This window comes from Nerophis ophidion, linkage group LG23 (assembly GCF_033978795.1).
Source record: "Nerophis ophidion isolate RoL-2023_Sa linkage group LG23, RoL_Noph_v1.0, whole genome shotgun sequence".
Taxonomy (NCBI): domain Eukaryota; kingdom Metazoa; phylum Chordata; class Actinopteri; order Syngnathiformes; family Syngnathidae; genus Nerophis; species Nerophis ophidion.
In genome coordinates this window covers 23,672,029-23,696,788 of record NC_084633.1, presented here as the reverse complement: position 1 = coordinate 23,696,788, position 24,760 = coordinate 23,672,029, and the positions used below count along the sequence as shown (strand labels likewise).

The 24,760-nt window shown below is 38.2% G+C and overlaps 1 protein-coding gene across 1 annotated transcript in view; it reads left to right on the top strand.

Annotated features, from left to right (window-relative positions):
- The first annotated feature begins 415 nt into the window (after positions 1 to 415).
- LOC133541734 (glutaryl-CoA dehydrogenase, mitochondrial-like) overlaps positions 416 to 24,760 on the top strand; it is a 37,624-nt gene continuing 13,279 nt past the window's right edge. The window contains exons 1-3 of the mRNA XM_061885294.1: positions 416 to 575; positions 19,462 to 19,574; positions 19,710 to 19,739. Coding sequence (XP_061741278.1) covers positions 19,475 to 19,574; positions 19,710 to 19,739 — 130 coding nt within the window. The 5' untranslated portion in view covers positions 416 to 575; positions 19,462 to 19,474. The remainder of the gene's footprint in view (positions 576 to 19,461; positions 19,575 to 19,709; positions 19,740 to 24,760) is intronic.

Here is a 24,760-nt window from a genome sequence, read left to right as displayed (position 1 = left end):
GCTCCAGCGACCCCCTCCCCCCCCCCCCCCCCGTGACTCCGAACGGGACAAGTGGTAGAAATGGATGGATGGATAGTGTGTGTGTGACAATCATTGGTACTTTACTTTAATTTCCCTACTTATTTGCAATACTTTTGTAAATTTGATCAATTATGTATTCTGTAGATATTCTACAATAGTTTTGCGGGTGGATAATTTAAAAACTTGTTTGTCAAGTTTAATAGAAATACAATTTTTAAACTTAAAAAACAAAAAAACAAACAAAAAAATGTCCCTCCCCCGAGTTTAACGCCCCTCTTTTGAGCCAATCGGTATCAGCTGACGTCACAAACGTGTTCCTCAAATTACACTTTCTTACCGATTAAGGTATACAACATAAATATGAATATCAATTTCTGAGGTTCCAAGTAAATTGCAAAAAAAAAAAAATTAAAAATCAATGATCTAAACTCGTTTAATTTACCAACCGCAAAACCGCTGTGATGTCACGTGCGTAATGACGTCACCGGCAACGCTGTCGAACCACCGCATCGAAGAAGTAAGATCCAGGACACGCATTAATTCACCGAAGACAGGTAACTACACCCAAACCAGTCGTCAATTTGTAATAAATTCAACGAACAAACAGGCGAATATAGTACAACTGTGCCAAGAAACGCCATTTCTCTCTAGGTGGCACCAAGACGTCGGTAGCCTCTAGCTAACGTTAAGTAAGACGTGCTAGCACTGTTAGCTTCACCTGTTTGTTTGTCATCGTTTCAAAATTCAGAATTGTAGTGTACTGTCTAGAATGTATAAATGTACGATGTTTATCTTCTATAAAAGTAACCGTCGCAACTGTAGTTTGTACAAACACTGCACCAACATAAAGTGAACAGGTGTAAACACACACTGAAGGTTATGGCACAGACGTCACCTAACTTGTTGCTGTCTGCAGCCTCCATTTAGACACAAATGCAATAGATAGTAAACAATGTGCTGCTGCAGTCTTTATGTGTTAAACAAAAGCATTCCACACAATTAATCACAGCATCTTAAAGGCCTACTGAAATGAGATTTTCTTATTTAAACGGGGATAGCTGGTCCATTCTATGTGTCATACCTGATCATTTTGCGATATTGCCATATTTTTGCTGAAAGGATTTAGTAGAGAACATCCACGATAAAGTTTGCAACTTTTGGTCGCTAATAAAAAAAGCCTTGCCTTTTCCGGAAGTAGCAGACGATGTGCGCGTGACGTCACGGGTTGTCGGACTCCTCACATTGTTTATAATCATAGCCTCCAGCAGCAAAAGCTATCCGGACCGAGAAAGTGACGATTTCCCCATTAATTTGAGTGAGGATGAAAGATTTGTGGATGAGGAAAGTTAGAGTAAAGCACTAAAAAAAGAAAAAAAAAGGCCACGGATCCAGGCGGCGGCAGTGGGGGCGTTTCAGATGTAATTAGACACTAGTGATGGGTTGGTCAGGCTTCATGTATCTTTCAATCAATCAATCACTGTTTACTTATATAGCCCTAAATCACTAGTGTCTCAAAGGGCTGCACAAACCACTACGACATCCTCGGTAGGCCCACATAAGGGCAAGGAAAACTCACACCCAGTGGGACGTCGGTGACAATGATGACTATGAGAACCTTGGAGAGGAGGAAAGCAATGGATGTCGAGCGGGTCTAACATGATACTGTGAAAGTTCAATCCATAATGGATCCAACACAGTCGCAAGAGTCCAGTCCAAAGCGGATCCAACACAGCAGCGAGAGTCCCGTTCACAGCGGAGCCAGCAGGAAAACATCCCAAGCGGAGGCGGATCAGCAGCGCAGAGATGTCCCCAGCCGATACACAGGCGAGCAGTACATGGCCACCGGATCGGACTGGACCCCCTCCACAAGGGAGAGTGGGACATAGGAGAAAAAGAAAAAAAAACGGCAGATCAACTGGTCTAAAAAGGGAGTCTATTTAAAGGCTAGAGTATACAAATGAGTTTTAAGGTGAGACTTAAATGCTTCTACTGAGGTAGCATCTCGAACTTTTACCGGGAGGGCATTCCAGAGTACTGGAGCCTGAAATGAAAACGCTCTATAGCCCACAGACTTTTTTTGGGCGTTGGGAATCACTAATAAGTTCTTGTCAAAAGTCTAGCAGCCGCATTTTGTACCAACTGTAATCTTTTAATGCTAGACATGGGGAGACCCGAAAATAATACGTTACAGTAATCGAGACGAGACGTAACAAACGCATGGATAATGATCTCAACGTCTTTAGTGGAAAGAATGGAGCGAATTTTAGCGATATTACGGAGATGAAAGAAGGCCGTTTTAGTAACGCTTTTAATGTGTGATTCAAAGGAGAGAGTTGGGTCAAAGATAACACCCAGATTCTTTACCGTGTCGCCTTGTTTAATTGTTTGGTTGTCAAATGTTAGAGTTGTATCATTAAATAGAGGTCGGTGTCTAGCAGGACCGATAATCAGCATTTCCGTTTTTTTGGCGTTGAGTTGCAAAAAGTTAGCGGACATCCATTGTTTAATTTCATTAAGACACGCCTTCAGCTGACTACAATCCGGCGTGTTGGTCAGCTTTAGGGGCATGTAGAGTTGGGTGTCATCAGCATAACAGTGAAAGCTAATACCGTATTTGCGTATGATGCCACCTAGCGGCAGCATGTAGATGCTGAAAAGTGCAGGGCCAAGGACCGAACCCTGGGGAACTCCACACGTTACCTTAACGTAGTCCGAGGTCACATGGTTATGGGAGACACACTGCATCCTATCAGTAAGATAAGAGTTAAACCAAGACAGGGCTAAGTCTGACGTACCAATTCGTGTTTTGATACGTTCTAATAAAATATTATGATCGACGGTATCGAAAGCAGCGCTAAGATCGAGGAGCAGCAACATAGATGACGCATCAGAATCCATCGTTAGCAATAGATCATTAGTCATTTTTGCGAGGGCTGTCTCCGTGGAGTGATTTGGCCTGAAACCGAATTGAAAGGTTTCACATAGATTGTTAGACGCTAAGTGTTCATTTAACTGCTCCGCAACAATTTTTTTGAGGATTTTTGAAATAAAGGGAAGGTGAGACACCGGTCGGTAGTTTACCATGAGGTCAGGATCGAGGTTAGGTCTTTTAAGAAGAGGATGAATAACCGCTTTTTTGAATGCTAGGGAACAGTGCCCGAGGAAAGTGATAAGTTTATAATATTTAGCACTGATGGACCTAATAATACAAAGAGCTCCTTGATCAGTTTCCCAGGAAGTGGGTCAAGTAAACATGTTGTTTGTTTTATTCCATTTACACGTTGTAACAATTCCTCTAATGTTATTTCCTCAAAACAAGAGAAACTATTTTGGAGGGCAGTATCCGCCGTATAGGACGCATTGTCTTTAATCTCCTTTCTAATGACTTCAATTTTCTTACTAAAGAATTACATAAAGTCATCAGCTGAGTGGGTGGAGCTACTGGAAGGAGTCCCTTGTTGGGTTAGCGATGCTACGGTACTAAACAAAAATTTAGGATCGTTTTTATTACGGTGGATGAGATTTGAGTAATATTTAGCTTTAGCTAAGGTAAGCATGCGTTTATAAGTTATTAAACCATCACTCCATGCTTGATGGTGCACCTCAAGTTTAGTCGTGCGCCATTTGCGTTCCAGCTTTCTACATAATAATTTCTGAGCTCTAGTTTCTTCTGTAAACCACGGGGTACGCTTTTTTGGAGCCTTTTTTAACTTTAGCGGTGCTATGTTATCAATGGTTTCGCGCACTAGGTCTATTGTATTACCGTTGCGATGCGTGGGTTCATTTATTATTTGTGTGAGACCACAGCTATCAATTATAGTCTGGAGCGCTACGCACGGTGGGTCCGATGGGGTATTCATATAGATATTAAAGTCCCCCATTATGATTATATTATCGGCGTGTGTCACTAGATCAGCAACGAACTCTGAGAATTCATTGATAAAGTCCGAATAGGGCCCTGGGGGGCGGTAGATAACAGCCAGGTGTAGAGGCAGCGGTGTGACAGACCTCATAGTAAGCACCTCAAACGATTTATATTTATTATTTATGTTAGGACTAAGGTTAAAGTTTTCGTTGTATATTAGTGCGACCCCCCCACCCCTTTTAAGAGGACGGGCAATATGCGCATGTGTAAAGTTAGGAGGACATGCCTCGTTTAGCGCAAAAAAGTCGTTTGGTTTAAGCCAGGTTTCGCTGAGACCGATGACGTTAAGATTGTTGTCTCTGATGATATCGTTAACTAACAACGTTTTGGGAGACAATGAATGATCTTATGTTTAAAAAAACTATATTATAGGTAGTGGGCTGTTTTAGGGAATTTTGATCAAATTATCCGTAGTAGCAATATTAATAATGTTGTGTTTATTATGCCCAGTGCATTTAGTATAATTACGACCATATCTATGAATTGATACGACGAGAATTTTCCGATTGTTTGTTTGTTGCTTTGATAAACTGCACGCATCATAGTTAGCCACCTCAGTAAAACACATGTCCAACTCTGAAACACTCAAAGCAGAAAAAACTTGTTCTAATTTAACTGACTCCTTACCCAGACCAGTAGTCTCGCATCTTCCATTTAAATCCGGCTTCAGAATGGAGGGAAGTGGTGTTCTGTGGGGATTAGCCTTCTGCTTTGTTTTTAGCCCCGCTCGGCATCCGCGTTTCCGATCACACCGCTGGCGTCTGCTCCATAGACGGCCCCCGCTGCTACTAGACTCCCCTGCTTCACAGGCCGCTGGATGTAGCCGTCGAAGTATTCCCGTGCTAGTTAGCAGGTCTAGCAAGCACGCGTCTATCAGTCCAAAACGGCCCGATATGTCCACATCCAGAAGTGTCTGGCGGTCGTACGTGATCACGGAGTGACCACGATGTGAGCCAGCCATAAAGTTTGTAGAATTGTCCTGTATTTCTGCCAAATGTTCCATATTTAGCAGGAGCTCCTCGAGGTCGCAGCCCTTCCGGGCGATAGCTTTCGACACATTGCAAAACTGTATTGATACTGTGTCAATACTGTGTCACTAAATACTGACATCTGCTGGACATTAAAAATCCCTACAAGCAACCTATGGACCGACTCAACTGACACTGATTTTATGACCTAGTATATACAATAATATAAACCAAGTCACTGTATTTCATTTAGGATTATTTCGTATCTTCAATTAAATTAAAATACATTTTTATCTTTTTTAGATACAGTCAATAAATAATGTGAACATGATTGATTGATTAAAACTTTTATTAGTATATTGCACAGTACAGTACATATTCCGTACAATTGCCCACTAAATGGTAACACCCGAATAAGTTTTTCAACCTGTTTAATTCGGGGTCCACATTAATCAATTCATGGTAAAAATTGAATGGGTTCGAGCTGGATATGAACAAGTGCCCCAAGGATGTCAGCATGAACAACTACAGACCTCCACTCTATCAACTGAGCTATCGAAGAGATGGTTTGTTAACGCTTTTTAATGTAACCAATAGGAGGTTTGTGCGGGTGGGACAATGCTTGAAACTTTGAGAAAACAGGATGAAACAAGAAAATGAAAACAAATACCTTTTTTTACCCGATATATAATCAAAATATTCCCACACGGTGGAAATGATCTCTGACGACGATAAATGACAAATGACCAACGACAGAAGTGCGGCGATTCTGTTGGCAGCAGCATCTCGTTGACAGATGCGCTTCCTTATAGACACAGGTTGGCGCGCAGGTGCAGCGCGACACAGTTCGCATATCGGTCACGTGACCAAAACAGCTCATGATCGGCCACGTGACTTTCTAAGAGCGGTACACGCACCGACACAGGGGTTCGCTCTATGAGCTCAACGCATGCTATTAGACACATTTACTAGGATAATTCTGGAAAATCCCTTATCTGCTTATTGTGTTAATAGTATTTTAGTGGGATTATAAAGTCATACCTGAAAGTCGGATGGTGAACGCCAGTGTCTCTGAGAGAAGCCGAGGAGCCAAGATCACAGCTGCCTTTTTGAGCTGCAGGCTGAGGTCGCATAATCCACTCAAGTCTGCGGTAAGAGCCGACTTAATATCACAATTTTCCCATCCAAAAACTTGCTGGTTGACGTAGAGAAACATGTTCGCTTGACCGCTCTGTGTTAAAGCTTCACAACAAACAAAGAAACACCGGCTGTGTTTCGGTTGCTAAAGGAAGCTGCAATCCACCGCTTTCCACCAACAGCATTCTTCTTTATAGTCTCCATTATTAATTGAAAAAATGGCAAAAGATTCAGCAACACAGATGTCCAAAATACTGTGTAATTATGCGATGAAAAGAGACAACTTTTAGCCGTGTGTGGTGCCGGGTGAACATGTCCGCTCCAACCAATAACGTCACAAGCACGCGTCAACATAAGCGTCATCATTCCGCGATGTTTTCAACAGGATACCTCGCAGGAAATATAAAATTGCAATTTAGTAAACTAAACCGGCCGTATTGGCATGTGTTGCAATGTTAAAGATTTCATCATTGATATATAAACTATCAGACTGCGTGGTCGGTAGTAGTGGCTTTCAGTAAGCCTTTAAACAAAGTAGAACAATATGGTATCGGAGGGTTGGTCTTGAACTGGGTAAGAAGCTACAGTTGTGCAAATATTTTTACATACCCTGGGAGAATTTATGATTTTTGGCCATTTTTCAGAAAATATGAATAACACAAAAACCTTTCTTCCACTAATGCTTATAGGTTGTGTGAAGCTATTTATTGGCAAACAACTGTTTTTACTCTTTTAAAATCAAAATGACTAAAGAAAGTACCCAAATGACCCTGATCAAAAGTTGACATACCCCAGTGACTTTGAGCTAATCACATGCACAAAAGTTTGACACAAACAAGTTTGAATGGCTAATCAAGGTTCCAATCCTCACCTGTGACCTGTTTTTTTGTAATTAGTGTGTGTGTGGAAAAAAGGTCAGTGAGTTTCTGGGCTTCTGACAGACCATTGCATCTTTTATCCAGTGCTGCACAGATGTTTCTGGATTCTGAGTCATGGGGAAGGCAAAATAATTGTCAAAGGATCTGCGAGAAAAGGTAATTGCACTGCATAAAACCGGAAAGGGGTATAACCAGATATCCATGGAATTGAGAATGCCAATCAGCACTGTTCAAGCGCTGATAAGTAGAAAATGAGGGATTCAGGTAGACCAGCAAAGATTTCAGCCACAACTGCCAGGAAAATTGTTCGAGATGCAAAGAAAAATCCACAAATAACTTCAGCTGAAATACAGGACTTTTTGAAAAATTGTGGTGTGGTTGTTTCAAGATGCACAATAAGAAGGCACTTGAAGAAAAATGATCAACTTGCCAAAAAGTTTAATTTTGGTCTCATCACTCCAAATTACTTTGTTCCAAAAGTTTTGAGGCTTGTCTCTGTGCTGTTTGGCGTAATGTAAGTGGGATACTTTGTGACATCTGCACAGAAATGGCTTTTTTCTGACGACTCAACCATACAGGTCTTCGCATCCCGAACAATTTTCCTAGCTGTTGTGGCTGAAATCTTTGCTGGTCTACCTGAATCCCTCATATTCCACTTCTTAATCAGCGTTTGAACACTTGCTGATTGGCATTCTCAATTCCTTGGATATCTTTTTATACCCCTTTCCTGTTTTAGGCAGTTCAATTACCTTTTCTCGCAGATCCTTTTGACAATTATATTGCCTTCCCCATGACTCAGAATCCAAAAATATATGTGCAGCACTGGATTAAAGATGCAATGGTCTGTCAGAAGCCCAGAAACTCACTGAACTTTTATTCATTCATTCATTCATTTTCTACCGCTTATTCCCTTTTGGGGTCGCGGGGGGCGCTGGCGCCTATCTCAGCTACAATCGGGCGGAAGGCGGGGTACACCCTGGACAAGTCGCCACCTCATCGCAGGCTGAACTTTTATACACACACTAATTACAAACAAACAGGTCAAAGGTGAGGATTGGAACTTTGATTAGCCATTCAAACCTGTTTGTGTCAACTTTTGTGCATGTTATCAGATCAAAGTCACTGGGGTATGTAAACTTTAGATCAGGGTCACTTGGGTACTTTTTTTTGTAATTTTGATTTAAAAAGAGTAAACAGATGTTTGCCAATAAATAGCTTCACACAACCATTAAGCATGAGAGGAAGAAAGATGTTTGTGTTATCATTCATATTCTCTGAAGAATGGCCAAGAAATCATAGATTCTCCCAGGGTATGTAAACTTATGAGCACGACTGTACTTAACCAACAGGAAGCAATACGTGAAGATAGGCTTTAACTGAGCTGACAATATCTTGTGGTCTAACCTTAGGGATCAATACTTGGACCAAAATTGTTCAATCTCGATATAAATGACCTTTGTAAAGTTACAAAGGACTTAAAGTTAGTATTATTTGCAGATGATTCAATCAATGTTTATTTATGTAGCTCTAAATCACGAGTGTGTTGAAGGGCTGCACAAGCCACGACATCCTCGGCTCAGATCCCACATCAGGGCAGGAACAAACTCAACCCAATGGGATGACAATGAGAAACCTTTGAGGGGACCGCAGATGTGGGGACCCACCCACTGGAAGACCGGAGCAAAGGACGTCGAGTGGATCTTGCATAATATTGTGAGAGTCCACTCCATAGTGGATCCAAAATAATAGTGAGAGTCCAGTCCATGGTGGGGCCAGCAGGAAACCATCCCGAGTGGAGACAGGTCAGCAGCACAGAGACGTCCCCAACTGATGCACAGATGAGTGGTCCACCCCGGAAACGGCAGATCAACTGGTCTAAAAGAGGGGTCTAATTAACTGCATTTTGTTCAGGAGAGAACACACAGAAGATAATAAAAAATAATAACAGAAGAAATGAACAAATAAGAAAGACGGTTTGACAAAAAAAAGACTATCTTTTAATCTCAGTAAAATTTAAATAATGCTCTTTGGTAACAGTAGAAGAGAAAGTCAAACACAAATACAGATTGACGGAGTACATATGGAAAGTAGGGCTGGGCGATATGGCTTTTTATTAAAATGTTGATATTTTTAGGCCATGACACGATATACAGTATATCTCCATATTTTGCCTTAGCCTTGAATGAACACTTGATACATATAATCACAGCAGTATGATGATTCTATGTGTCTACATTAAAACATTGTTGGTCATACTGCATTAATATATGCTCATTTTAAACTTTCATGCAGAGAAAAGGAAATCCAAATTCAGTCAATTTAACAAAACTATCATTTAGTTATTAAGCAGTGGCACAAACATTCATGTCATTTCAAAACAGAAAGTGCAAAATCGTCGGAGACTTTTTAAAACAAGCTATAAGCTCACTTTTGTGCATGATGTCACTAAGATGACATATCAAAACAGTAAATTAAAGTGTACTTTTTGTACAGAATGCCACTACAATAGGTTAAAACAAATAAAGTGGACTTTTGTGCATGATGTCACACAAGATATTTCAATAACTGTCATATAAAAATGAGCTGCATAATAGGAAATCTAATAGTGTATGTCCTTTACTATGTGGTAGGTTACTGCAGACGTTATCTACTGTTTTTCACTATTTTTTTCATACGGTGTTGATGTGGAAATGGAAGACGCCAGGCTCAATTGGGTCAGTGCTGGTTGGTTCGGCGTTTTGTTGGCTGTGGCACCCGCCGAGATGTTGACGTGGAGTTTCAAGCACTCCTTATTCTGTAGCGGGTGTCTTTTCAAATGATGCTACAAATTAGTAGTGCTGCTATATTTTGTTTTGTTGTATTTCTGTGAGAAGGAGAGAAAAGAAAAGCTAAAAGCAACTGCGTGAGAATGTGTACTCGAATATCACGATATAGTCATTTTCTACATTGCACAGAGACAAACCGGTGATATATCAAGTATATTCGATATATCGCCATGCCCTAATTGAAAGTGTAAAAGAAATCACATTTTTGGGTGTAATAATAGATGATGAAATGAATTGGAAATTTCATGTAATAAAATATACAACATAAAGTAGCAAGAAACACGTCAATATTGAATATAGCAAAACATGTTCTAGACCAAAAATCACTTCATATTCTTTACTGCTCACTAATGTTACATATCTGAGTTATTGTGTAGAAATATGGGGGAACAACTACAAATGTGGGCTTCATTCTCTAAATGTGTTACAAAAAAGATTGATTATAATAATACGTAATGTTGGATATAGAGAACATACAAACCTTTTATTTATTAAATCACAATTATTGAAATGCAACCATTTGGTGCATTATGAAAACAGCTAAAATGTATAAAGCAAACTATAACCTGCTACCCAAGAATGTACGACAATTCTTCTCAACAAAAGAGAAGAAATATAACATTAGAGGAAAATCTAATTTAAAACATATGTATGCTCGTACAAGACTTAAAACTTTTAGCATATCTGTATGAAAGACAGATATGGACGTCGTTATTTATCAGCTGGGCAGTCTATGGATGATTGGTTTTCTTTGACAACTTCTTGACAGACATCTTCATCGGAGTCTTCCTCACTCTCGGTGTCACCGATTTCCATCTCAACCTCACTCTCTCCATTTTGGACCATGTCAATAACATCCCGCGCACTGTATCGCGGCTCTCTACTTGCTGGTGGCATTCTGAAAATAAAATATCCATTTAACAAAGCACCAATATGATTCATTTTAAGAGACTGTTCAAAATGTAAGTGTTCACAAAGTACACAGAACAAGAATTATGAACATCTTATTGAGACAGATTATTTATGTATTTAATATTTGTTAGCTTACTATGGTATATTATTTATTTATTATTTATGTGTTCACTGTTCTTTTACAGAGAACAAGGAAATGGGATAAAATTGCTATGGTATGAAAAGGTTAACCCCGTAAGACCCAATTTTATAAATACCTAACAAAAATAAAAAATAAACCTTTCAGATGATGTTGTAGGAAACATTTGATGCAGAAATTAAATTATTAAAAAAAAAAAAAAAGTTTATGTTTTTAGAGAAATGTAACATTGGCATTGGATGGGAGCAGAATTTCTGTATTTGTACTCGCGTTGTCTGAACAATTCAGAACAACTAAGGGTTAATTTGCAGTGTTGATTGTTTACTTTGCTCCGCAAAGGTATATAACATTACCGTAATAATAATCACACATTAGTCATATTTTTATGAAGTCATTTATTAAAAATATTAAAGAAAAAACTCCTAAAAATCGCTTTCTCCTCCTTTTTTTCTTTTCATGACATTGGTCATGAACACTTTCACTGGTGGTGGAAGCCCCAAAAACAGTCCCTGTCGTCTGTAAAGCAAAGGCGAACATCACACTTTCTGCAATGTGTGTTGGTGTATCCTTTATTGAAATGTCTGCAGCGTCCTCTCCTGGTCTTCCTTGGGAAATGGGCAACCAGATCCTTGCGTACATCCAACGGAGGTCTGCGTATCTCTTGGATGGCCTCTTCTGAGCGTTCAGAGGGCTTCTTGATGTCACTGTCTGTGTTGCTGGGCTCCCTTTGCCTGAAGATGGCCGTCGTCTCTTTGGAGTTTGAAGTGTTGCGTTTACCAGGATGAGAGGAATCTAGCTGTGCCTGAAACTGCCTCCTGTTCATTGTCTGTTTGCTCGACACCTTGAGCGCTTTACAGTCCCGCTTGTAGAGCAGCCATGCATTCACCACAGCTAGGATGATTGTGTGCCAGAAGATGTGCATGTACCAGCGACAGGATTTGTTGGGGAACTTGTATTTGGCTGTAAATGAGTCCCTCAAATCCACACCTCCTATGTACTTGAATTTTCCCTTGAAAGGAATCATCTCATCCACAGAGTTGTGCTCTTCTGGTACCACCTGCAGACCTTTCTCTGTGAGTGAATCAAGCCACAGCCTGATACTGTCATGTTTGCGAAATGTAATGACGTCGACAGGGATTGGAATCTGTTGCGTGGCATCGCATCAGCAACAGGGGGGTACCGTGTCTCCGTCCCCGAATACATTCGGGTTTCAGCCATTTGTACCAGGCCCATCTTCAGGTACATGGCAAGCATTTTTTCAATTTCCTTTGCAGTGGTGTTCACAGATGTTTAATGCGCCTTAAAGCTGTACTCATTCGTGTTTTGTGCCAGAGCCTCAACCATGTCTTTGGACACAAACTTCTGGAAGTATTCCAATGATGTGTAGAGGGAAGTGTCATCTGCTGTGATACCCAGACCCGAAAAATCAGTGTTTGCTCTGATGAAATCTTTTTTCAGCCAGGGATACGTGGTGTGTTTGTTTGTTTTTGGCTCCATGTCCACGTAATTATCAGCTGGGCAGTCTATGGGTGATTGGTTTTCTTTGACAACTTCTTGACAGACATCTTCATCGGAGTCTTCCTCCCTCTCGGTGTCACCGATTTCCATCTCAACCTCACTCTCTCCATTTTGGACCATGTCAATAACATCCCGCGCACTGTATCGCGGCTCTCTACTTGCTGGTGGCATTCTGAAAATAAAATATCCATTTATTAAAATGCATATATATTTGTTTTATATATTGTAGTACATAACCAGAAGGAATAGATAGGAATAGTGCTCAAGGTAGACAATACTGTCTGCCTGGTAAGTCGCTTTGGACAAAAGCGTCTGCTAAATGTAAATGGATTAGTGAAGTGAAGTGAATTATATTTATATAGCGCTTTTTCTCAAGTGACTCAAAGCGCTTTACATAGTGAAACCCAATATCTAAGTTACATTTAAACTAGTGTGAGTGGCACCGGGAGCAGGTGGGTAAAGTGTCTTGCCCAAGGACACAATGGCAGTGACTAGGATGGCGGAAGCGGGAATCGAACCTGCAACCCTCAAGTTGCTGGCACGGCCACTCTACCAACCGAGCTATGCCGGTTGGCTCAAACTATCATACTAAAAGGAAAAAATGCATATGGACCAAGTTAATTTTCTCGAGGGAACTCTCCTGAAGGAATCAATAAAGTACTATCTATATATCTATCTATCTAAGTGCTAAGGGTAGACAATACTGTCTGCCTGGTAAGCCGTTATGGACAAAAGCGTCTGCTAAATGTAATAGTAAATGGCTTAATGGCTCTTATTATCATACTAAAAAGAAAACATCCATATCCACCCTTTCAACCACAACCCACCGTTCAGGAACATACCTTTCCCCAGAACTCCATTGTCTGTTGATATCCTCTTTGTGAACAAAGTCATGGAATTTTAGTTCAGGCTGATCAAATTAACTTAATTTTTTAGAGATAAAACTTTTAAATCAGTCAAATTTGACCAGAACACAACACAAGGGTTGAATATCTACTATCCATGTATAAAGAAAATACTTCAGGCAGTGGTGTAGTAGAGGGAATACAACCTGTTTGAGCCCACTGCATTACTATTTTGCCCACTATTTTGACTACCACATTCCCCCAGGGATGTATAATTGCCGCAATTATATAACAAGCTCTAAATGAAATTTGATGCATCTATTCCCCAATAACTACATATGTACATGCTCTAGACAAGGGGTCACCAACCTTTTTGAAACCAAAAGCTACTTCTTGGGTACTGATTAATGCGAAGGGCTACCAGTTTGATACACACTGAAATAAATTGCCAGAAATAGCCAATTTGCTCAATTTACCTTTTAATAAATAAATCTATATGTATAAAAAAATGGGTATTTCTGTCTGTCATTCCGTCGTACATTTTTTTTCCTTTTATAGAAGGTTTTTTTGTAGAGAATAAATGATGAAAAAACACTTAATTGAATGGTTTAAAAGAGGAGAAAACATGAAAAAAATGAAAATTAAATTTTGAAACATAGTTATCTTCAATTTCGACTCTTTAAAATTCAACCAAAAAGTATGAAGAGAAAAACTAGCTAATTCGAATCTTTTTGAAAAAAAAAAAAAAAAAAAAAATTCATGGAACATCATTAATAATTTTTCCTGATTAAAATTAATTTTTGAATTTTGATGACATGTCTTAAATAGGTTAAAATCCAATCTGCACTTTGTTAGAATATATAACAAATTGGACCAAGCTATATTTCTAACAAAGACAAATCATAATTTCTTCTAGATTTTCCAGAACAAAATTTTTAAAAGCAATTCAAAAGACTTTGAAATAAGATTTAAATTTGATTCTACAGATTTTCTAGATTTGCCAGAATAATTCTTTTGAATTTTAATCATAATAAGTTTGAAGAAATATTCCACAAATATTATTCGTCTAAAAAACACAAGCTAAAATGAAGAATTAAATTAAAATGTATTTATTATTCTTTACAATGAAAAAATAAATTTACTTGAACATTGATTTAAATTTTCAGGAAAGAAGAAAATGGAATTTAAAAGGTAAAAAGGTATATGTGTTTAAAAATCCTAAAACCATTTTTAAGGTTGTATTTTTTCTCTAAAATTGTCTTTCTGAAAATTATAAGAAGCAAAGTAAAAAAATAAATGAATTTATTTAAACAAGTGAAGACCAAGTCTTTAAAATATTTTCTTGGATTTTCAAATTCTATTTGAGTTTTGTCTCTCTTAGAATTAAAAATGTCGAGCAAAGCGAGACCAGCTTGCTAGTAAATAAATACAATTTAAAAAATAGAGACTGCTCCCTGGTATGTGCTGCTATTAGAGATATTTTTAGAACAGGCCAGCGGGCTACTCATCTGGTCCTTACGGGTTACCTGGTGCCCGCGGGCACCGCGTTGGTGACCCCTGCTCTAGACATTGTAATAACAACAAAAAATACATAAAAGACATCTTACTTACTTGAATATGATGAATCCAGTCCAATGAAACAAATAGATGTTGTTCGAAGGAAACCTTAAGAGGTTGTGTGAGTTCATTTCCAGAAGGTGTGACTTATACAAATGTACGATCCAATAGCATTGTGAGACTGAACAATAGGACCAAAAGACTATGTAAATGTGCTAAAAAAATAAAATCAAATATACCTGAATGTTTTTTAGGATGGTTAAAGGTAACGTAATTTTACAACAAGGGGTGTTAAATAAGCTCCGCTTGTTCCTACTCCTTTTCGGACGTCCTGTATTGAAACAACTGGAAAAGTGTGATGCATTACATTGTATCGTGTGCATGTTCCAAATAAACTCAAATTGAACTAAGCGGAACAGCAAATTTTTAATTTAGCTTTAGTGTTTGACAGTTGAAAATGTATTCTAATTTTAGTCATCTAAATTGATTTAGTTTTAGTCCACGAAATGACACAATATTTGAGTCGGCTAAAATGACAGTACATTGAGTCGTGTAAAGTATAAAAGGATAACACTTAAAAGTTTAACTGAAAGCACCTTTATTTAAACCACCTGCAAAGCATTTGTTTACGCAAAAGTAGCACAAGCTAATGGTCAGGAATGATGTAGTTAGAAATTTTTTGCACATTTTATGCTACAGGCATGTGAAATTGAGTTACAAGGCATTCTTTCATTATAATTTGTTTATGAGCATCAAATACACATACCAATATGTGGCGTGGCAAATTTTATCTGTCGATCATCCATTTTCTTCCACTTGTCCCTCTCGGGGGGCTGGAGCCTTCTTTGTTAATAAATGTCTGCTCCAAATAAAGAAATAATTAGGAAACGCTGCATTCACGGTCTCTTTTTGCTGCGCATGTGACATAAATGTGATGGACTACATTACAAGTTGCCATAAATAAACAATTCCTCAGTGCAAAAAAAAGGTAGTTGATTACTTGTAAAGAAGTAATACAGTAAAAGATTAGATACTATTTTTTGATCCCCAAGGGAAAATTAAATAGGTTAGAATGAGCTTTAACTTACAGTTGTGTGGACGTCACCTTTGCTTGCGGATGGCATCATGTAGCGTCAAAAATGTACCGTGTCACATTCCATTTCTCTCAGCTGTGTACATATTCCGATATAGGGCGAGTTAAATCCATACATTTTTGTTTTGGAGGTGAGATATCAAACTATTATCTCACAAGGAAAAGCATCTGATTGGCCCTCCTTCGTAACTAACTCCTGGCCCCTCCTTCATAAGTACGCTGTGATTGGATATATTCCGAACTTGTCCCAACCATCTACAGGATGAAATTAAATATGATTGGATTTGATTTCTGACAATATTTTGGTCTTGTTTTTATTCGTTAACTAAAATGTCAGTTAATTTTGTCATAGTTTTAGTCAACGTGCATTTTGTTTTTGATTAGTTATAGTCAGAGGAAAATAGGTTGGTGCCGATAACTAAGAAAAAAAATTATTAGTCAACAAAATTAACACAATTTATGGTAGGGCTGGGCGATATATCGATATACTCGATATATCACGGGTTTGTCTCTGCAATATAGAAAATGACTATATCGTGATATTCGAGTATACGTTCTCACGCAGTTGCTTTTAGCTGCGGGCATGACACTACAGGCTCTTCCCACTTTTTGTTGTCTCTGCTTCTCACAGACAGCAAGCAGACCTTGTTACCTACGTCACATACGTATATGCCCCCGCGAAGCAGAGAGGTAGCAGCATGGGTAACCTTAGCTGTGGTGCGAGTGGTAATACGAGAAAAAGAAGGTGCAAATCTGGTAACAAATGAAAGAAGAATTATTCCCAAGAAAAACAGCAGGGGGTCCATCGTCTGGTGGTGGTTTGGCTTCAAGTGGGAATTTGTCGAACAGACAACAGTAATTTGTCAAGTGTGGGGCAAAAGCGTTGCTACAAAAAGTAGCATTACTGCTAATATGTAGCATCATTTGAAAAGGAATGAGACAACAAGACACATTTCAATAAGACTAATATCCATAATTACAGTAAGAAATATGTGTGTGTGTATATCCATCCATCCATTTCGTACCGCTTATTCCCTTTCGGGGTCGCGGGGGGCGCTGGCGCCTATCTCAGCTATATATTTATATATATATATGTATGTGTATATGTATATATATATATATATATATATATATATATATATATATATATATATATATATATATATATATATATATATATATATATATATATATATATATATATACACACACAGTGGGGCAAAAAAGTATTTAGTCAGCCACTGATTCTCCCACTTAAAATGATGACAGAGGTCTGTAATTTTCATCATAGGTACACTTCAACTTTGAGAGACAGAATGTGAAAAAAAAAATCCAGGAATTCACATTGTAGGAATTTTTAAGAATTTATTTGTAAATTATGGTGGAAAATAGGTATTTGGTCAACCATTCAAAGCTCTCACTGATGGAAGTAGGTTTTGGCTCAAAATCTCACGATACATGGCCCCATTCTTTCTTTCCTAAACACGGATCCATCGTCCTGTCCCCTTAGCAGAAAAACAGCCCCAAAACATGATGTTTCCACCCCCATGCTTCACAGTAGGTATGGTGTTCTTGGGATGCAACTCAGTATTCTTCTTCCTCCAAACACGACGAGTTGAGTTTGTACCAAAAAGTTCTATTTTGGTTTCATCTGACCACATGACATTCTCCCAATCCTCTGCTGTATCATCCATGTGGTCTCTGGCAAACTTAAGACGGGCCTGGACATGCACTGGCTTAAGCAGGGGGACACATCTGGCACTGCAGGATTTGATTCCCTGTCGGCGTAGTGTGTTACTTATGGTAACCTTTGTTACTTTGGTCCCAGCCCTCTGGAGGTCATTCACCAGGTCCCGCCGTGTGTTTCTGGGATTTTTGCTCACCGTTCTCATGATCATTTTTACCCCCAGATAGAGGGAGATTATCAGTGGTTTTGTATGTCTTCCATTTTCTGATAATTGCTCCCACAGTTGATTTTTTCACACCAAGCTTCTCGCCTATTTTAGATTCCCTCTTCCCAGTCTGGTGCAGGGCTACAATTCTTTTCTTGGTGTCCTTCGACAGCTCTTTGGTCTTGGCCATAGTAGTGTTTGGAGTCTGACTGTTTGAGGCTGTGGACAGGTGTCTTTTATACAGATAACGAGTTCAAACAAGTGCCATTAATACAGGTAACGAGTGGAGGACAAAAGAGTTTCTTAAAGAAGAAGTTACAGGTCTGAGAGCCAGAGATCTTCCCTGTTTGAAGTGACCAAATACTTATTTTCCACCATAATTTACAAATAAATTATTTAAAATTCCTACAATGTGAATTCCTGGAATTTCTTTCACATTCTGTCTCTCACAGTTAAAGTATACTTATGAGGAAAATTACAGTGGGAGAACTTGCACAATCGGTGGCTGACTAAATACTTTTCTTGCCCCACTGTGTGTGTGTGTGTGTGTGTGTGTGTGTGTGTATATATATATATATATATATATATATATATATATATATATATGCATATATATATATATATATATATATATATATATATATATATATATATATATACCCACAAACACAAATAAAGTTAAGTATTATGAAAAAAAGAAACCAAGGGATACACAGACATATACATGCATACATACATATATAAACTTCCACAAAAAAATGAAAAATACAAATAAAAAAAACTCTACTTAATAATAGAATTATTTACCATGCCTTGGAACCTATAATGTTTCGCAAATAAACTAAGAATTTTAAATTGATAATTGGGGTGTGCATAAACAACAGCGACGGCATTCAGGCTCAAAAAATCAACTTGTTCCTGAAATGAGTGCCATATTTTGGTAAACTTTGCATCAGAGCCCCTAAGGCAGTGCCTTATCCTTTCCAACCTCATAAAGGACAGATAATATCTCATCCACGTTGAGTGAGAGGGGGGGCTGGGATTCTTCCAGCGCATTAAAACGACCCTCCTTGCAAGCAAGCTAAGAAAAGCCACAAGATCAGCAAAATAGATCGGCAATTAAATGTTTGTGGTACCACACCGAAAAACGCCACTACCGGTGAGGGACTAATATGGACTGAGGTGACAGCTGAGAGTAAAAGAAACAGGTTTCCAAAACTGGGACATCACAGAGCAGGTTCAAAACATATGGGTAAGATCAGCTATCCCTTGATTACACTTATTGCAAATAGTGGACCAGTGGACTCTTGAGTACCACCTTCCATTATATGACCCCGTGCCTTGAACAGATCGAGGCGGAGTGGACTCGTTTCAGAACCTGGTCCCAAGTATCTTTCTCTTCGTCAATGTTGAGTGCACGCAAATCACCAGTCACCGTAAGGCAGGAACTGGTGTCTGTATAAAACTCATCAATATTGACCTTGGAATATGGATTGAGCTTAAGTAGAGAGTCTGTTGCAGGTGGAATTTTGGGAAAACGAGGAAAGTGCTTAATTTGCAAATATCAGTACAACTGGTTTCTATGAAGGCCAAATTTGTAGGCTAATTGATGGAAGGACGCAATTGTTTCATTAATGTAAACATCTTGAATGGATCGAATCCCGCAGTCTCTCAGGCTACAAAGGCCATATCACTAACAGAGGGCGTAAATAAAGGGTTTAAGTAACAGTCTTTTTGCGTTGACTTTCTAGACAAAGCTCCATCATGGCTCTGAGGAACGTGTGTCGCCTCTTGGCTCCATCACAGAGATGTACCATCTTTTCAATAGCTAGAGCTCAGGGCACTGCAGCACCTGCCAGGCGCGGTAAGTCAATAATTGTAAAAATAAATAGCAGGAAGCTGCAAATATATAATATGTCCATTTATTTAAACAGTGGAAATTTATTATGTAACAGGTCTTTTTTTAACTGAACTTTTCTCATTTTTGTATTTTTTCCAGATGCAGAGAAGGCAGAGAAATCAAAAGCACGTATGTTTGACAAAATGTTTTTTTTTTTCAGCGCTGCCAAGCCTCACGCTTAGAGCACTAGAGTCACACAAATTAACCCATTCTTATGCCACACTTGACATTTTTCACCCTTATATTCCACCATGTTAAAATAAAAAAAAACAATAAATACAACAAATTGGAATGATTGAAGAGAGATAAAATTCTAATTGGATAATGAAAAACAAAAGAAAAATAAATCGGTGGACGAATCTTCCTGACTAGCTGCAATTGAATAAAAAAAAATATAAATGATGAATAATTGGATGATGAAAAAAAGATAAAGCATAATTTTAATAAATGATATGCAATTAACTTTTCTTAATAGTGTTTTAATATTATCCATCATTTTTATTCATCCAATCTTTTTTTTTCTTTTTCATTATCCAATTGAAATTGTTTCTCTCTTCAATTGTTCCAATTTGTTGTACTTATTGGTACTTTTTTTTATTTTTTATTAACTAATTGACTATTTGTTGGTCAGACCGAGGAGAGCTGATTGGTCAACACTCACAATGATTAATTATTCATGTTCCTATTCCCACCCATCCCAGCCAGGAATTACCGATGGTACACTTACCAACTTTAGCCTCAGCACACAGGAGGAGCTAACCCCCGAGGTTACCCTTAGACTTTTGGACTATAGACTATTTGTTATTATTATTATCCATACTTACCTTTTTAACTATAAGTTGAATAAAAAAAAATATAAATGATGAATAATTGGATGATGAAAAAAAGATAAAGCATAATTTTAATAAATGATATGCAATTAACTTTTCTTAATAGTGTTTTAATATTATCCATCATTTTTATTCATCCAATCTTTTTTTTTCTTTTTCATTATCCAATTGAAATTGTTTCTCTCTTCAATTGTTCCAATTTGTTGTACTTATTGGTACTTTTTTTTTTTTTTTATTAACTAATTGACTATTTGTTGGTCAGACCGAGGAGAGCTGATTGGTCAACACTCACAATGATTAATTATTCATGTTCCTATTCCCACCCATCCCAGCCAGGAATTACCGATGGTACACTTACCAACTTTAGCCTCAGCACACAGGAGGAGCTAACCCCCGAGGTTACCCTTAGACTTTTGGACTATAGACTATTTGTTATTATAATTATCCATACTTACCTTTTTAACTATAAGTTAATTAACCAGCTCCCACTTAGCTTTACTTTGTATGGGGGAGGTGATGCACCCCCACATTTTCCGGCGTTCCCTCTCTTTGGCTTGGCAAGCCGATCGACCTGACTGGGATTGAACCCAGGACCCTTTGATTGGGAGGTAGCTGTTTAACCATTCAGCTATTCTTGGTCTTCTTAAGGACAGATTTCGGGCCCCAATGACATATTCAATTGATAACCTGTCTCAGTAAACTATGATACAAAACAACAGCTTTCCTAGTTACCGATCAATTTGCCTGGGATTTGAACCCAGTGCCCTTTGATTGAAAGCTAGCAGCTTTAACCATTGAGCTATCCTTGGTCTTCTTTGAATAAGACTTCGGGCCCCAATGACATTTTTAATTGCCAACCTGTCTCAGTGAGCTATAATATAAAACATTTACACTTGCTGCCGGAGTTTTCATAGTTACCAGTGAACCTGGCAGGGATTTGATCCTTGCACTCTTTGATTGTGAGCTAGCTACTGTAACCACTCAGCTATCCTTAGTCTTCTTAGAGGAAGATTTCGGGCCCCAATGACATATTTAATTGAGCACCTGTCTCACTACTGAAAAAGAAACACTGAGTCCTTACTGAGATTTGAACCCAGTTCCTCTTGCTTGATGGTCAACAGTGTTAACCACTCAGCTGTCCTGGGTCTTATTAGGCTGTGATTCGGGGCCCTAATGACAAATGTAATCAAGGACTACTTTCTCTCTCATTTTACCAAAACTAATGGAGAGGAAGTACTAGCAGACATTCCATGCAGCGTAGACCGACATAAATCCCACCCAGAGTTAAATTGCTCTCACTACTGATGTTTGGACAAGTGTAGCCTACCTTGGCAATACATGCCACTACATTGGAGACTCAAATATGAAGTCAATCTCCCTTACCACCATGCCACTAGAGGAAATACATTCAGCATCCAACATTGCAGAATGGTTGGAATAGGTAGTAGCCAGGTTTGAAATTCCCCTAAGCAAAATTATTGCTATTGTGCAGGACAATGGAGCACTTTATAAAAAAAACAAAAACATTTTTGTAACACTTGCCTTGTTTTATTTGGCAAGTCGAAAGGACATGGTGCCAGTATGCTGTTTTTTTAAATAAAGTATCGGAAATGTTAGAAATGTAGTTTGTCTCTTTTATCCGATTATTAATCGATTAATCGAAGTAATAATCCACAGATTAATCGATTATCAAATTAATCGTTAGTTGCAGCCCCTATATATATATATATATATATATATATATATATATATATATATATATATATGTGTATACAGAGGTGGGTAGAGTAGCCAGAAATTGTACACAAGTAAGAGTACTGTTACTTTAGAGATTTATTACTCAAGTAAAAGTAAGGAGTAGTCATCCAAATATTTACTTGAGTAAAAGTAAAAAGTATGTTGTGAAAAAACTACTCAAGTACTGAGTAACTGATGAGTAACCTGTTCGTTTAATAATTACGGCAACAGATAATGCACAAAAACATAAAAATAGCAATGAGCAAATTCATAGCCAGGAATATCTCTTAAGCAACTAAAACAATAATATATATTAAATAATAATACATTAAAATAAACAAATTAAGGCAAATTGAGCCACAATAACTTAACAGCACCATAGGCTCAGTAGGCATTTATTGATTGATTGATTGAAACCTGTATTAGTAGATAACACAGTACAGTACATATTCCCTACAACTGACCACTAAATGGTAACACCCCAATAAGTTTTTCAATGTTAATCAATTACTTAATAAATGACCAAGTCGAGGTGATCTACCTCATATATACATACACACACATATCATTATATATATATATATATATATATATACAGTATATAATTTAGAGTTTTTTATTTTGCCGTTTTTCTTGAAATGTTAAAGGTGTTTTAATGAATATACATGCATGTTTAACATATAGATTCCTATCTTTCATGAAGACAAGAATATAATTTGGTGTATTACCTGATTCTGATGACTTGCATTGATTGGAATCAAACAGTATAGTGCTGATAATGTTCACATTTTCAAATGGAGGAGAAAAAAAGTTCCTCTTTTCTGTCTAACACCACATGAAAGTCGTTGGTTTTTGGCATCTTATTTGTCCAGCTTCCATATTCGTTTTTATACACTTTACAAGAAGTACATTGGCGGCAAACTCGGTAGCTTGCTCGCTTGTTTGCGCTGGCTTTCGGAGACTCTTATTTTGTTAGCGCAGGCGCGATGGAGCGGCGCTTTTATTGTGAAGACAGGAACTGTGCGATCAGTCTTTAGGCTTGTGACGGGAAGTACGTTTGAAATAAAAAGTGTCTTTTTTCCTTTACACTTTTGATTGATTGATTGAAACTTTTATTAGTAGATTGCACAGTACAGTACATATTCTGCACAATTGACCACTAAATGGTAACATCCCAATAAGTTTTTCAACTTTTTTAGGTCGGATTCAACGTGTGACGGTCACGTGACCGCCTGGTTTTGTTTGATTGGTCCAACGTCACCAGTGACTGCATTTGATTGGTGAAACGCAGGCATGCGTAGTTCCTTCTTTGAATGTGTGTCTGACAAAATCAAAACAAACAAAACGTGCATTAATAGATCGATTTAAAAAAAAAGTAGCGAGTAACGAGTTGATTGTAGATAAATGGAGCGGAGTAAAAGTAGCGTTTCTTCTTTATAAATATACTCAAGTAAAAGTAAATATCCCAAAAGTTACTCAAGTAGATTTAACGGAGTAAATGTAGCGCGTTACTACCCACCTCTGCCCAGAATAATTATAGTGCCTAAATCTAAATCTAGCCAACATTGGAAGGCAACACACAATGTGAACCAATCAGAAGTAACTCTAGCTTACACACACACACACACACACACACACACACACACACACACACACACACACGTCAGCGCGGTGTTGTCAACTTGGCGACTTTTTCGCTATATCTTACCAACTCTTTAGTGACTTTCTTTCTCAAAATCAACAAATCTAGCAGCCTTTTTGGATATTTTGGAAAAGAAAAAAAACAAAGTACTTTCTATTCTATTCTATTCTATCACTCTAATGTCTTAAAAGTACAAGCGGTGCTGCCCTGAGCCTTACCTCACAGGTGGTCGGTCCCCTGTCAACTGAATGTCTGCTCTTAGATAGCTTGTACTGGAAACATATTTTGTGGTACTTTTAAGCGCAATGACAATGAAGTTCCATTCCAGTCAGGGTGGAAAGGAGACCTTTTCTGCATTGGTTTACAGAGTGAAGTGTAACGGTTTCATTACTGTCACGCTTCAAATACAAACAAACGTATCGTTCATGTTAATGAGCCGGTCAATAGATTTGGTTGGTTCGTGAATATCACAAGCAGAGATGTCTGATAATATCGGACTGCCGATATTATCGGCCGATAAATGCTTTAAAATGTAATATCCGAAATTATCGGTATTGGTTTCAAAAGTAAAATGTATGACTTTTTAAAACGCTGCTGTGTACACGGACGTAGGAAGAAGCACAGATAGGCAATAACCCTTAAAGGCACTGCCATTGTGTGCCGGCCCAATCACATAATATTTACGGCTTTTCACAAACAAATGAATGCAAATGCAATTCATACTTGGTCAACAGCCACACATGTCACACTGAGGGTGGCCGTATAAACAACTTTAACACTGTTACAAATATGCGCCACACTGTGAACCCACACCAAACAAGAATGACAAACAAATTTGGGGGAACATCCACACCGTAACACAACAAATACCCAAAAAACCCTTGCAGCACTAACTCTTCCGTCTTCCGGGACGCTAAAATATACACCCCCGCTACAAGCCC